General features: G+C 40.1%; 1 protein-coding gene across 9 annotated transcripts in view; it reads left to right on the forward strand.

Annotated features, from left to right (window-relative positions):
* Positions 1 to 12,624, forward strand: part of LOC135558687 (astrotactin-1-like) — a 247,105-nt gene that overhangs the window by 79,853 nt on the left and 154,628 nt on the right. For all 9 annotated transcript variants that reach the window (XM_064992716.1, XM_064992721.1, XM_064992717.1 and 6 more), the window contains one exon: positions 1,618 to 1,755. In XM_064992716.1, the coding sequence (XP_064848788.1) occupies positions 1,618 to 1,755 (138 nt within the window). The remainder of the gene's footprint in view (positions 1 to 1,617; positions 1,756 to 12,624) is intronic.

The following is a 12,624-nucleotide window of genomic DNA, read 5'->3' on the forward strand; positions in this document are numbered from 1 at the left end:
CCATGGTGGGTGAGTTCCGACCGTAAATGGTGGAGTTCGGCATGTTCCTCGAATGACTGAGAAATCTCTGCTGGGTCCATTGTTGGCTTAGGTATACTGTTACAATAATGCTTGTATGAACTCGAACCCATGAACTCGAACCCTTTTACTTAAAGTCTTGACAAAAACAAGGCGACCGTACAAGAATACACTAACAAAACATGAGACCTAAGCACAAATACAGGCCAACTGAGGAACCTAAATAGCAAGGCAACCAGGTGAACAGAGAAGGTAATTAAAACATGTGAAACCAATAAGTAATGATCAGGGAAACCAGAAAACAAGGTAAGGGTGCCCTCCAGCGGTAACCTAAGGAAACAACAATCAAATAAAACAGAAACTGTGACAGAATTCAGTCAATTTAAATAAATTCATGAGGCCCTAATCTATGGATTTCACATGACTGGGCAGGGGTCAGCCATGGCATAATCCCACCCACTTGGGTGCCAGGCCCACCCGCTGGGGAGCCAGACACAGCCAAACAGATTAAGTTTTTCCCCACAAAGGAATTTATTACAGACAGAAATACTCCTCAGTTTCATCAGCTGTCTGGATGGCTGGTCTCAGACGATTCCGCAGCTGAAGTAGCTGGATGTGGAGGTCCTGGACTGTCGTGGTTACATGTGGTCTGTGGTTGTGAAGCTGGTTGGACATACTACCAAATTCTCTAAAACGAAATTGAAGACGGTTTGTGGTAGAGAAGTAAACATAAAATTCTTTGGCAACAGCTCTGGTGGACATTCCTGCAGTCAGCATGCTAATTGCACGCTCCCTCACAACTTGAGACATCTGTGGCATTGTGTTGAGTGGCTTTTATTGTCCCCAGCACAAGGTGCAGCTATGTAATGATCATGCTGTTTAATCAGCTTGTTGATATGCCGCACCTGTCATATGGATGGATTATCTTGGCAAAGGAGAAATGCTCATTGACAGGCGTGTAAACAAATTTGTGCACAAAATCTGAGAGAAATAATATTTTTGGGTGTATGGATAATTTCTGGGATCTTTTATTTCAGCTCATGAAACATGGGACCAACACTTTACATGTTGCCTTCATATTTTTGTTCAGTGTAGTTTGAGAACTATTAGTTGAATGCTACGAACCATTGCCAGAGATAGATTTCTAAAACTATTGAACTGTGAGAAAAAAACATAATGTGCTACTCCAGAGTCCAATCAGCCTTTAGTTTAAGGGAGTGTAAAAGGCCTTTTGAAGACAACTGAGGATATGCTTGTGATTATTCAGAGAAAGACAAACAAATGGTCAAAGGCACCAAAGTCTTCAAGGCTATATGGGCAACAGGCCATGGGTTTTATTGTATTTCTCTGTAGGAAATTAAAACAACCACTGATGTTCTCCACACTGATCTTCTGAGTTACCACTCAACAAGGTACCTGAAGACCTGGAATTCAGCTTATTTCAGACAAACACGCATTAGCAAAGCGGTAGTAAACCCAGCTCTTTTGAAATACTAAATTAAGTGGACAAAGTAGACAATGTTCTTTCTACTTTGTTTCCAATGATGTTGTTCCATTAGTACCATAATGTGTCAAAATCGGTGTATTTTTCCTCCTCAGGTTCACATACACATTGGGGGAAGGGATGTGGTTACCATTAAGTAAAAGCTTTGTCATTCCACCTGCTGAGCTGGCAATCAACCCTTCAGCCAAGTGCAAGACTGATATGACTGTCATGGAGGATGCTGTGGATGTGAGGTAAGAGATTCAACTTTTCCATATGTTTCATGAGGTACGTTTTACAAGGAGTGATATTAGCTATAAACAAAGTAATATCTTGAGGCTACATAGGCCGACAGTATTTTTATTCTATCATAATCGCCATTGAATATCCTCCATATCAAAGCATTTTGTATTCCCTATACATTGTTCTGGAACATTTTACACTCGTTATAAGGTTGATGTCAGACATTGCAAGTGTTTCATTGATCATGATTCAAAGAGTAAAGAAGCACTAAAGTTGAGCAAAAAATCAATAAGAGAGCAGCAAAAACAAAACTCATTTGGAAATGTAATACCATAAAAGTGTAGTTGAATTGAATTGTTAAATGGTTCATAACCTCTCAAAAGGAAATGTACTGCTTGTACATAGATCTTTTTTGAAGTGCGGAAAAATTTCAACTTATATTATACACACTTCAACAAATGCAACTTTGAAGCTACATCTATTTATCCATATCCCTGATTGCATTCGTTACGTGCGGGTAGTTTCATTATAACTATGACATTTAGAGAAACACAAATTATAGTCACTGAGTATGCAAGGCATTTTTATTGCAATTTCACCTGGCTGCTCAAACTGACTGCAGTCTTCACACATCCACCATTTGCTGAGTTCAAAGTTATCCTTTGTATCTGAGCTTTTAAATCATTCCAGTTGATGGTCCTAACTAGGGATGTGAGAAATATAACATTTTGCTCAACATTAAAATGGCCATTTGTTAAAACAATAAAATAAATAAATAAACAAGATAATGGTCCTATTATGTATGACTGCTAGAGCTTGGCAATGAAGTTGCCATAGTCATATACCCTTGAAAGTGTCTCTGCTACAGCATACTTGTTTGTCTGTAAGGGTGCACTATGGATTGTTAAATGCCGACACGAAACCTCTGGAGATAGTTTCGAAGCACCACTGAATGGGCATTTTACTTGTCTTTAAAGGAATGCCACTTCTAAAGCTGTACTACGGTCCATCAGGAGTAGACCAGGCTGGGTTTCCTGATTGCGATTGAACTTAGGCTTACGAGTGTAATAACGATTGCATCTTTTCTACAACGGCCGAAGATGTAACATGTGTTTCCCAAAACACCATGCAGAGGGAATGGTCTCCTAGTTCGTCGTTGAGGCATGTGTGGATACTGATAGAATTTAAAGAAAGGCAACTCTGCTCTCGGATCAGCATTCTTCATTCAAATCTTACCTTAACATTATAATTATTCCACAATTTTGAGGGCGGATCAGCTTCTAGAAAGATATTATCACCTATGGCTGCAAATATTGAGGTGGCTTATTCTAATCTTTATCCTATAATAATGCACTAAATTAAGATTTGGCACATCATTTAGTGCATGTTAGGCTAAACTATAAGGCCACAAGGCGAGACCCAAATGCAGACACAGGACACAGATGGTTGAGCTCCGATATTTATTATAGCAAAAGGGGTAGGCAAAAGGCAGGTCGGGCACAGGTGAGAGTTCATAAACCAGGTCAGAGTCCAAACGGTACAAGACGATAGGCATGCTCGAGGTCAGGGGCAGGCAGTGTGGTCAGGCAGACGGGCTCAGAGTCAGGACAGGCAAGTGTCAAAACCAGGAGAGCGAGAAAAGAGAGACTGGAAAAAGCACGAGCTGAGACACAAAAACGCTGGTTGATTTGACAAACAAGACAAACTGGCACAGAGAGACAGGAAACACAGGGATAAATACACCAGGGATAATAAGCGACACCTGGAGGGGGTGGAGACAAGCACAAGGACATTTGAAACAGATCAGAGCGTGACATACACAACATGAAATATGTTGAGAAAATGATAGACTGTAGCCTAGAAGTAGCAAAATATAACTCAATTGATTGAACATGAAACAATATGACTGAAATAGGCATAGGCTGCTGGTTTAATATTTTCAGACCGACATGTGGGTTTTAATTTGAAGAGTCTTTTTATGCGTTGCTTGTTTGAATCAATTGCAAAGACATTGGCAACTTTGTATTTGTAGTCAACTTTGCTGTGAAGACGAGCAAAACACCAGTCTCAATGACAACAGTGAAGTGGCGACTCCGGGATGCTAGCCTTCTCGGCAGAGTTCCTCTGTCCAGTGTATGTGTTCTTTTGTCCAACTTAATCCTTTTTTTATTAGCCTGTCTGAGATATAGCTTTTTCTTTGCAACTCTAACTAGAAGGCCAGCATCCCGGAGTCGCCTCTTCACTTTTGACGTTGAGACTGGTGTTACTATTTAATGAAGCTGACAGTGGAGGACTTGTGAGGCGTCTGTTTCTCAACCTAGACACTCTGTGCTTATCCTCTTGCTCAGTTGTGCACCGGGGCCTTCCACTCCTCTTTCTATTCTGGTTAGTCTTTCTATTCTAGCCAGTTTGCGCTGTTCTGTGAAAGGAGTAGTACACAGCATTGTACGAGATCTTCAGTTTCTTGGCAATTTCTCGCATGGAATAGCGTTCATTTCTCAGAACAAGAATAGACTGACGAAAGTTTGTTGTTTCTGGCCATTTTGAGCCTCTAATCGAACACACAAATGCTGATGCACCAGTTACTCAACTAGTCTAAAGAAGACCAGTTTTATTGCTTTAATCAGAACAACAGTTTTCAGCTATGTTAACATAATTGCAAAAGGGTTTTCTAATGATCAATTAGCCTTTTAAAATGCTAAACTTGGATTAGCTAAAACAATGTGCCATTGGAACACAGGAGTAATGGTTGCTGATAATGGGCCTCTGTTCACCTATGTAGATGTTCCATAAAAAATCTGCCGTTTCCAGCTACAATAGTCATTTACAACATTAACAATGTCCACGCTGCATTTCTAATCTATTTGATGTTATTTTAATGGACAACAAATGTGCTTTTCTTTCAAAACAAGGAAATTTCTAAGTGACCCCAAACTTTTGAGCGGTAGTGTATCATTCTTAGTACCATGATGTTAGGTTACTGAGTCAAAGTTGAACAATAGTAGCAAGATCATCACTTTCAGCTGATATTGAACAGGGATGATGATGATCCATGTTAACGGGATGTCACAAATCGTCATTCAGTTCATTGCAGTCACAACCACTCTGGTCAGCATTGGAGCGTCATTAGAGGTGCTGTACCAAATTCAATGGTAAATTGGGAGCCAATCTTACAAGAGAGAAAACATGGGGTGGATTTTTAAGGAGTAGGTGTACAAATCTATTTTATCGTGAATATTTGAATGGGTGATCATGAAAACCAGGCTCTATAATAGTTGGATGATGGCTTTTTACTGGAAGCTTGAATACCATTATCGGTTTTAATTTGAAACATTTTTTTAATGCATTGCTTGTTTGTATCAATTCCAAAAACATTTGTAGGCAACTTTGTTCTGAAGTTTTCTCATGCTCCTACAAATGTTCTAACGATCAACTTAGCCTTAAAGAGAAAAAAAATGGTCAAGCTTATATTCATCATGTCCAGCACCACCCCAACATCAACATATGTGAAAATTGCTTTACTATGTTTTGTAATAAAAAAATATATAATTTTAACCAATTATGAGTAGGCATTGCCTAATAATTCCCTACTAATTGGTTGATGATGTCATTGGAAAAGCTTATCTTACTCTATCTTTTTTACTTCAAAACACAGGTGGCTGATGACACCTTAATTGGGGAGGACAGACTCATAGTAATGGCTGGAACGGAATTAATGGAATGGTATTCAACACATCAAACACATGGTTTTCATGTATTTGATCCCATTCCATTCACACCATTCCAGCCATCTTTATGCGCCGTCCTTCCCTCAGCAGCCTCCTGTGCTACAAAACCACAATTTTCACATAAATGGTGATGGTGCTGGAGATGATGAAGTAGAAACATTGTGAAATGCAATTGAATTGTCAATAAAATGCCTGCTGCCTAACCACAGACCACTTTCTCCTTAAAAGGGCTTTACAGTTTGTTAAATACGTGACTTAACAAGACATTTAGTAGGAAGAAAATACATCTTCTGCTAAGAATGAACTCCTAAATGTCAGTATTTTTGGAACTGGAGACTGATTAGTTGCTGTGACTGAATACAACCACGTGTGTAGAGAGAGGGGAGGGGCACAGTATACTGTAGGCAGGTCGGCTACCAGACAGACGGAGTCAGAACCGTGCTCTAAGCCCATCTATCTGCAATCAAAAGCTGTATCTTGCAATGGAATGCTGTATTTCGCAATTTTTTGGCTTGCAAAGTCTCGCAACTTTAGTACAGCAGGGCCTATCATCAATGAATAGGATAGGATATTCTACACGCAACAGACTGAAAAATGTACACACACTCGCATCAGATAGAGCAAGCAGACTGCACTGTGATTTTAATTTTGTTTGGGAACCCCCCCCCCCCCCCCCCCCCCAACAAAACAGTTGTTTTTTTGTGATTTTTCTTAACGTTAAGGATTCCAATTTCATTTAAACGTTCACACCCCTATTCCTCCTAACTGAGTCCTTAGCCCATAGCCGCAGGAAGGAGTTTGTGGGCGGCTGCAATGCTGAAATATATTTTTTTGCCAGCGCGACAGACGGCTATATCGGTCTGCTAATACAGTACTAGTAAAGGCACAGTGCACTACTTTTGTGATTTTTAAATTAAACTTTTTTTGTATTCAGATTTTTCAGGGGGTGCTGCAGCACCCTCAGCACCCCTACTTCCCGCGGCTGTGCCTTTTCATGCCTTGGTTGATCTCGCTAAACATTGTTTTGAAATGTCACGTATTCTTGTAGCAGAGACTAACACCAGCAGATATACAGTACATTAGGTAGGCTACAACAATGAGATTATGCAGCTGCGTAATAATGTTTGGTTCTATCGTTTTTAGCTTTTTTGTCTGGCACAGGTATGGCCAGTGTTTCATTTTTGCCAGATCCTGTACCTCTAAATAAATAAACACTGTTTGCAATGTAAACATTTTAATAAAAGTGACCAGAGTTCATTCGATTTGCCTCCTCATTAATTATCTTACCCCCTAAAAATGTAATGTGAAAATGTAGATTTTCAGCCTGCACCTGATATTTTAAGAATTCATTCGTGTTGGGTGGTGCCGGCCGGGCTTATGGTTTGCTCAACATAGCCTTTGTTTGAGACCAATGCATGGCTATTGCTGTGGTAAGAGAGAGAAATGCGCCTGGATCTCTCTCAGAACTAGAATGAGATGTATTTCCTATGATATCGCTCACTCTCTCTGCTAGACATGAGCCTGCAACTCTCATCTCTTCAGTGTTGCATGTTTATTTCCTTATAGAATCATACAGTAGCTGCGGGAAGGGTGCTGAAGGAGTTTCAGCAGCCCTGATTCATTGAAATATTTTTGCCAAAGTTATACAATTACTGCTGTCTGTTCAGAAATAAATTAAATCATTCAGAATACTACACCAGGAGTAGGCCTATAATTTAGCCACAGAGGACCAATAGCATCTTAAAAAATGACCTAGCTGTGGATTGTGTTTATGTAGCCCAGTCACAAGGCATATAGCCGGGCGGCAAATCTGTTAGTGAACTGCATGCAGCCAGAAAAAGCCTTTCTATCGAATGAAATTGCAGGATAACACAGTTTGGAAAGCAGATGCCTCCAGTTTACAAGAGAAGACTCTAATCTGACTGTAGACTACCAAATATATAAACTTCCAATTAGACCTATTGAGCAAACACTGTTTTATAATGTAGAACAAGAGAGATAGTCTCGGGCCAAAGGCCGAGCGCCTTCACTGGCGAGTGAGCTTACTCATCATTTCTATAATTTCCTCCTCATATTGAACTATATGTGTATACACACCTACTGTAGGTCTAGGCTATTGATGGATTCAAGGCAAGGTTGCTTTTATTGATATCAGATTTTCAGTTTGCACAATTGTTTTCTTTCATATGTGCAACTTCTATAAGCGACTCCAGGCCTGCTCTAATGCTCTATGCCACAACGCAAATGCGATGATATGCATGCACTGCTTTATTATAAAGGTGATTATTATTTTCCATCCGTTCCGGTACCTCAGAGCCTCCTTGGTCACCCCCTCTTGCACTCACTTTTTGTTACGGTACCTCCCGATATACAACTTAAGCACTGGGTATGGCTCACTATGCTGAGTATACAAAACATGAAGTATAAATGCTCTTTCTATGACATAGACTGACCAAGTGAATCCAGGTGAAAGCTATGATCCCTTATTGATGTCACTTGTTAAATCCACTTCAGTCAGTGTAAATGAAGGAGAGGAGACGGGTTAAAGAAGGATGTTTTTGCCTTGAGACAATTGAGAAATGGATTTTTTGTGTGCCATTCAGAGGGTGAATGGGCAATATTTAAGTGCCATTGAACAGGGTACTTACTGTATGTTAGTAGGTGCTAGGTGGACCGGTTTGTGTCAAGAATTGCAACGCTTTTGGGTTTTTCACGCTGAACACTTTCCCGTGTGTATCACGAATGTTCCACCACCCAAAGGACATCCAGCCAACTTGACACAAGAGTGGGAAGCATAGGAGTCAATATGGGCCAGCATCCCTGTGGAACTCTTTCGACACCTTGTAGAGTCCATGCCCTGACAAATTGAGGATGTTCTGATGGCCTAAAGGAGGGGATACAACTCAATATTAGGAAGGTGCTCCGAATGTTTTGTGCACTCTGTGTATACAGTGCATTCCAAAAGTATTCAGACTTCTTTACTTTTTCCACATTTTTCCTTCATCAATCTATACACAATACCCCATAATAACAAAGCAAAAACACGTTTTTAGAAGTTTTTGCAATTTTATAAAAAAAAAAAAACAGGAATATCACATTTACATAAGTATTCAGACCCTTTACTCAGTACTTTATTGAAGCACCTTTGGCGGCGATTACAGCCTCGAGTCTTCTTGGGTAGTCTTCTTGGCACACCTGTATTTGGGGAGTTTCTCCCATTGTTCTCTGCGTGTCCTCTCTGTCAGGTTGGATGAGGAACATTGCTGCACAGCTTTTTTCAGGTATCTCCCGAGATGTTAGATCGGGTTCAAGTCCGGGCTCTGAATGTGCCACTGAAAGAAATTCAGAGACTTGGCCCGAAGCCACTCCTGCGTTGTCTTGGCTGTGTGCTTAGAGTCGCTGTACTGTTAGAAGGTGATCCTCGCCCCAGTCTGAGGTCCTGAGCGATCTGGAGCAGGTTTTCATCAAGGATCTCCCTGTACTTTGCGCCATTGATCTTTCCCTCAATCCTGACTAGTATCCCAGTCCCTGCCGCTGAAAAACATCCCTACAGCATGATGCTGCCTCCACCATGCTTCACTGTAGGGATGGTGCCAGATTTCCACCAGACATGACGCTTGGCATTCTGGCCAAAGAGTTCAATCTTGGTTTCATCAGATCAGAGAATCTTGTTTCTCATGGTCTGAGAGTCCTTTAGGTGCCTCTGGGCAAACTCCAAGTGGGCTGTCATGTGCCTTTTAATAAGGAGTGGCTTCCGTCTGGCCACTCTACCATAAAGGTCTGATTGGTGGAGTGCTGCAGAGATGGTTGTACTTCTGGAATTTTCACCCATCTCCACAGAGGAACTCTGGAGCTCTGTCAGAGTGACCATCGGGTTCTTGGTCACCTCCCTGACCAAGGCCCTTCTCCCCCGATTTCTCAGTTTGGCCGGGCGGTCAGAAGGTGGTTCCAAACTTCTTCCATTTAAGAATGATGGAGGCCACTAAGTTCTTGGGGATCTTTAATGCTGAAGACATTTTTTGGTACCCTTCCCCAGGTCTGTGCCTTGACACAATCCTGTCTCAGAGCTCTACGGACAATTCCTTTGACCTCAGGGCTTGGTTTTAGCTCAAACATGCACTGTCAACTGTGGACAGCTGTAAACGGGTGTGAGCCTTTCCAAATTATGTCCAATCAATTGATTGTACCACAGGTGAACTCCAATCAAGTTGTAGAAACATCTCAAGGATGATCAATGGAAACATGATGCACCTGAGCTCAATTTCAAGTGTCATAGAAAAGGGTCTGAATACTTATGGAAATAAGGTATTTCTGTTTTTTGTATTTTTTTAATGTATTTGCAAAAAATGTAGATTGACGAGGACAATTTTTTATTTCATCTATTTTAGAACAATGCCGCAACGTAACAAATGTGGAAAAAGTCAAGGGTTCTGAATACTTTCCAATTGTACTGTACTCACATTTTACGGATTAATCCAATGAAATGTCCTCCCTCTCAGTCATTGTGTAAATGTTTGAGTCCTGTGATGACATGTCCTGTCCTGTCCTGTCATGTTCTTTTGAGTTAGTCTCTATATTTTTCTTGTCAATTTCAGTTGAAAGATTATTTTTTTTTAAAGATGTATCGTTATACGATCATCTGGGCATGATTTGACATAGATAGTCTTTATATTTATTTGGGGAAAAGTAAAGATATGCATGCTCCTGATTTCATCAATGAAATATTCATATCTTATTATTCATAAACAACACAATTTCAAAATCATGTCAGCACATCCAAGACTCAACTAGCAGACTTTGAGGAACTCTGACTTTGATTTTAACATAGCATTCTCAGTATGTTAGGCTACTGAGTCAAAGTTGAATAGGAGAAGCAAGATCCATCATCCCTTTCAGCTGATATTGAACTTAGATGATGATGATGATGATCCATGTTAACTGGATGTCACAAATCGTCATTCAGTTAGTTGCAGTCACAACCATTCTGTCCATTATTGGAGTGTCATTAGAGGCACTGTACCAAATTCAATGGTAAATTGGGAGCTAACCTTACAAGAGAAACCATGGGGTGGATTATTATGGAGTAGGTATACAAATCTATTTTATCCTGAATATTTGAATGGTTGATCATGAAAACCATGCTCTATATTAGTTGGAGGATAATTTGTTACTGGAAGCTTGAATACTATTAACAAAAGGTCAGATTTTCCTCTGATTCTGATTGGCTTTTACATTTGGATTCTTCTCTGTGAAGCACTAAACTAGTTTCTCAGCTGAACATAGTAATGATGTAGCCCACAACGGCTTCACTTTTGAGCAACAGGCCAAAGACAAGTGACTGGCTACAACAAAAACATATTACTGCTCATGTAATAACACAAACAATGAAAATCATTTTGATAATGGGTTTCATTAAAGGGAAACTTCAGCATTTTGGCAATGAGGCCCTTTATCAGTCAGATGAACTTGTGGATACCATTTTTATGTCTTTGTGTCCATTATGAAGGAAGTTTGAGGTAGTTGTGGCTGTAAGTCTATGGGTAATTGAGCCATGGCTCGCGAAACTACCTCTAACTTCCTTCATACTGGACAGAGACAAAAAAAAAATGCTATCCACCAGTTCATCTGATTCTGGGGAAGTAGATAAAGGGCCTCATTGCCAAAATCTTGAAGTATCCCTTTAAGTCTTGCTTTCTCCACAATAGACTACCACATCTCTTTTTACTGCAATAATGTGAACTATTCTCCCATATTATACACTATCCCATTACGCCCTACTTGTTTCCTGTGTTTTTATATTCTATTTATCATTTGGCAGCTTTCTTGAAAACTGAGTAAATAACTACATGTCTTGTGATTGATGACGTGATGAATGCTCACGTTGCGTCCCCCCAGGGCAGTAGCATACGCCACAGCTACCTACCACCTCTAGATGCTGTTAATTTACTCTGCTTTGGAGCTGCGTGCTCCCTCTGAGGCCTTGTTTGGAAATCATTTGTCACCACGTCTTACTCTCTGGCAGCAACACAAGGAAGAAAAGGCTCTGATCTAAAAGTGTCTGTGCCTTCATTTATTGACTTCATAAAAATGACAAAATAGTTGACAAAAGATCTTTAAACTGAACTGCAGCCATTTTTTATATCAATCTCAAATAATTTCTGGGTCACAACCTTACTGTAACAGTTTTCCATTTAAATGGTCAAAAAGAAACAAAATGAGCTTTTCTGCTAAAAAAAAAACTATTTGGGAGTGGTGGTCTGACTGGGGAGGGGAACAACTAGCTGTTATTTGGCAGATAGGTTGGGAACTCTCTTTGTTATTGGTCTATTACCTAATTTACAATCTCGTGATGTTACCAGGGAAGCCGAAACTCAACCCCCGCAAAACCTGCTGATGAGAAGGTCCTGGGTACATTTTTATTTACAACCAGCAACTATCAGGAAATAACACTGATCACATTTTTACAGTGTTAGTTTTATCAGCTGTTGTACAATATATATATTTTTAAACCTTAATTTAGTCAGTTAAGAACAGATTCTTATTTACAATGACGGCCTAGGAACAGTGGGTTAACTGCCTTGTTCAGGGGAAGAACGACAGATTTCTACCTTGTCAGCCTGGGGATTTGATCTAGCAACCTTTTGGTTACTGGCCCAACGCTCTAACCACTAGGCTACCTGCCGCCCCATAATGATACAATATGATACAAAACACAGGAACATTTTTATTTTGACTGCATTGGGCACCGTTTTTCATTAAAGTTGTGTTTCAAAGAGTCAGCATTCAACTTTTTCTCCCCATTTAATGAACCATTTAGAGGGTTAGATTTAGTTACTTGCTTCTACTCCTTGTTATCTTGTTATCCTATAGAGCAACAGAAATGAGATGGAGGAAAGTTTTGTAAGTTTAAGCCATGTAGAGCTCAGAGTATTCATAGATACATGTAGAGTGATCTGCAGACGTGGAACAGAATCCTCACAATATACAGTATTTCCTTCCATTTTAACTGTGACTCACCTATAAAGAGTAAAGTTTAATGTAAGGCAAATTACAGGGTGAAGAGAAGCAATTAGCCAGCCTGTATTTTTCAATGGCTAATAGCCTGAATGGATGTCTCTTCTTTGTGTCTTTTCTGAATTATGAGCAGAGAGG

The sequence above is a fragment of the Oncorhynchus masou genome, chromosome 17 (assembly GCF_036934945.1).
Source record: "Oncorhynchus masou masou isolate Uvic2021 chromosome 17, UVic_Omas_1.1, whole genome shotgun sequence".
In the NCBI taxonomy this organism is placed as follows: Eukaryota; Metazoa; Chordata; class Actinopteri; order Salmoniformes; family Salmonidae; genus Oncorhynchus; species Oncorhynchus masou.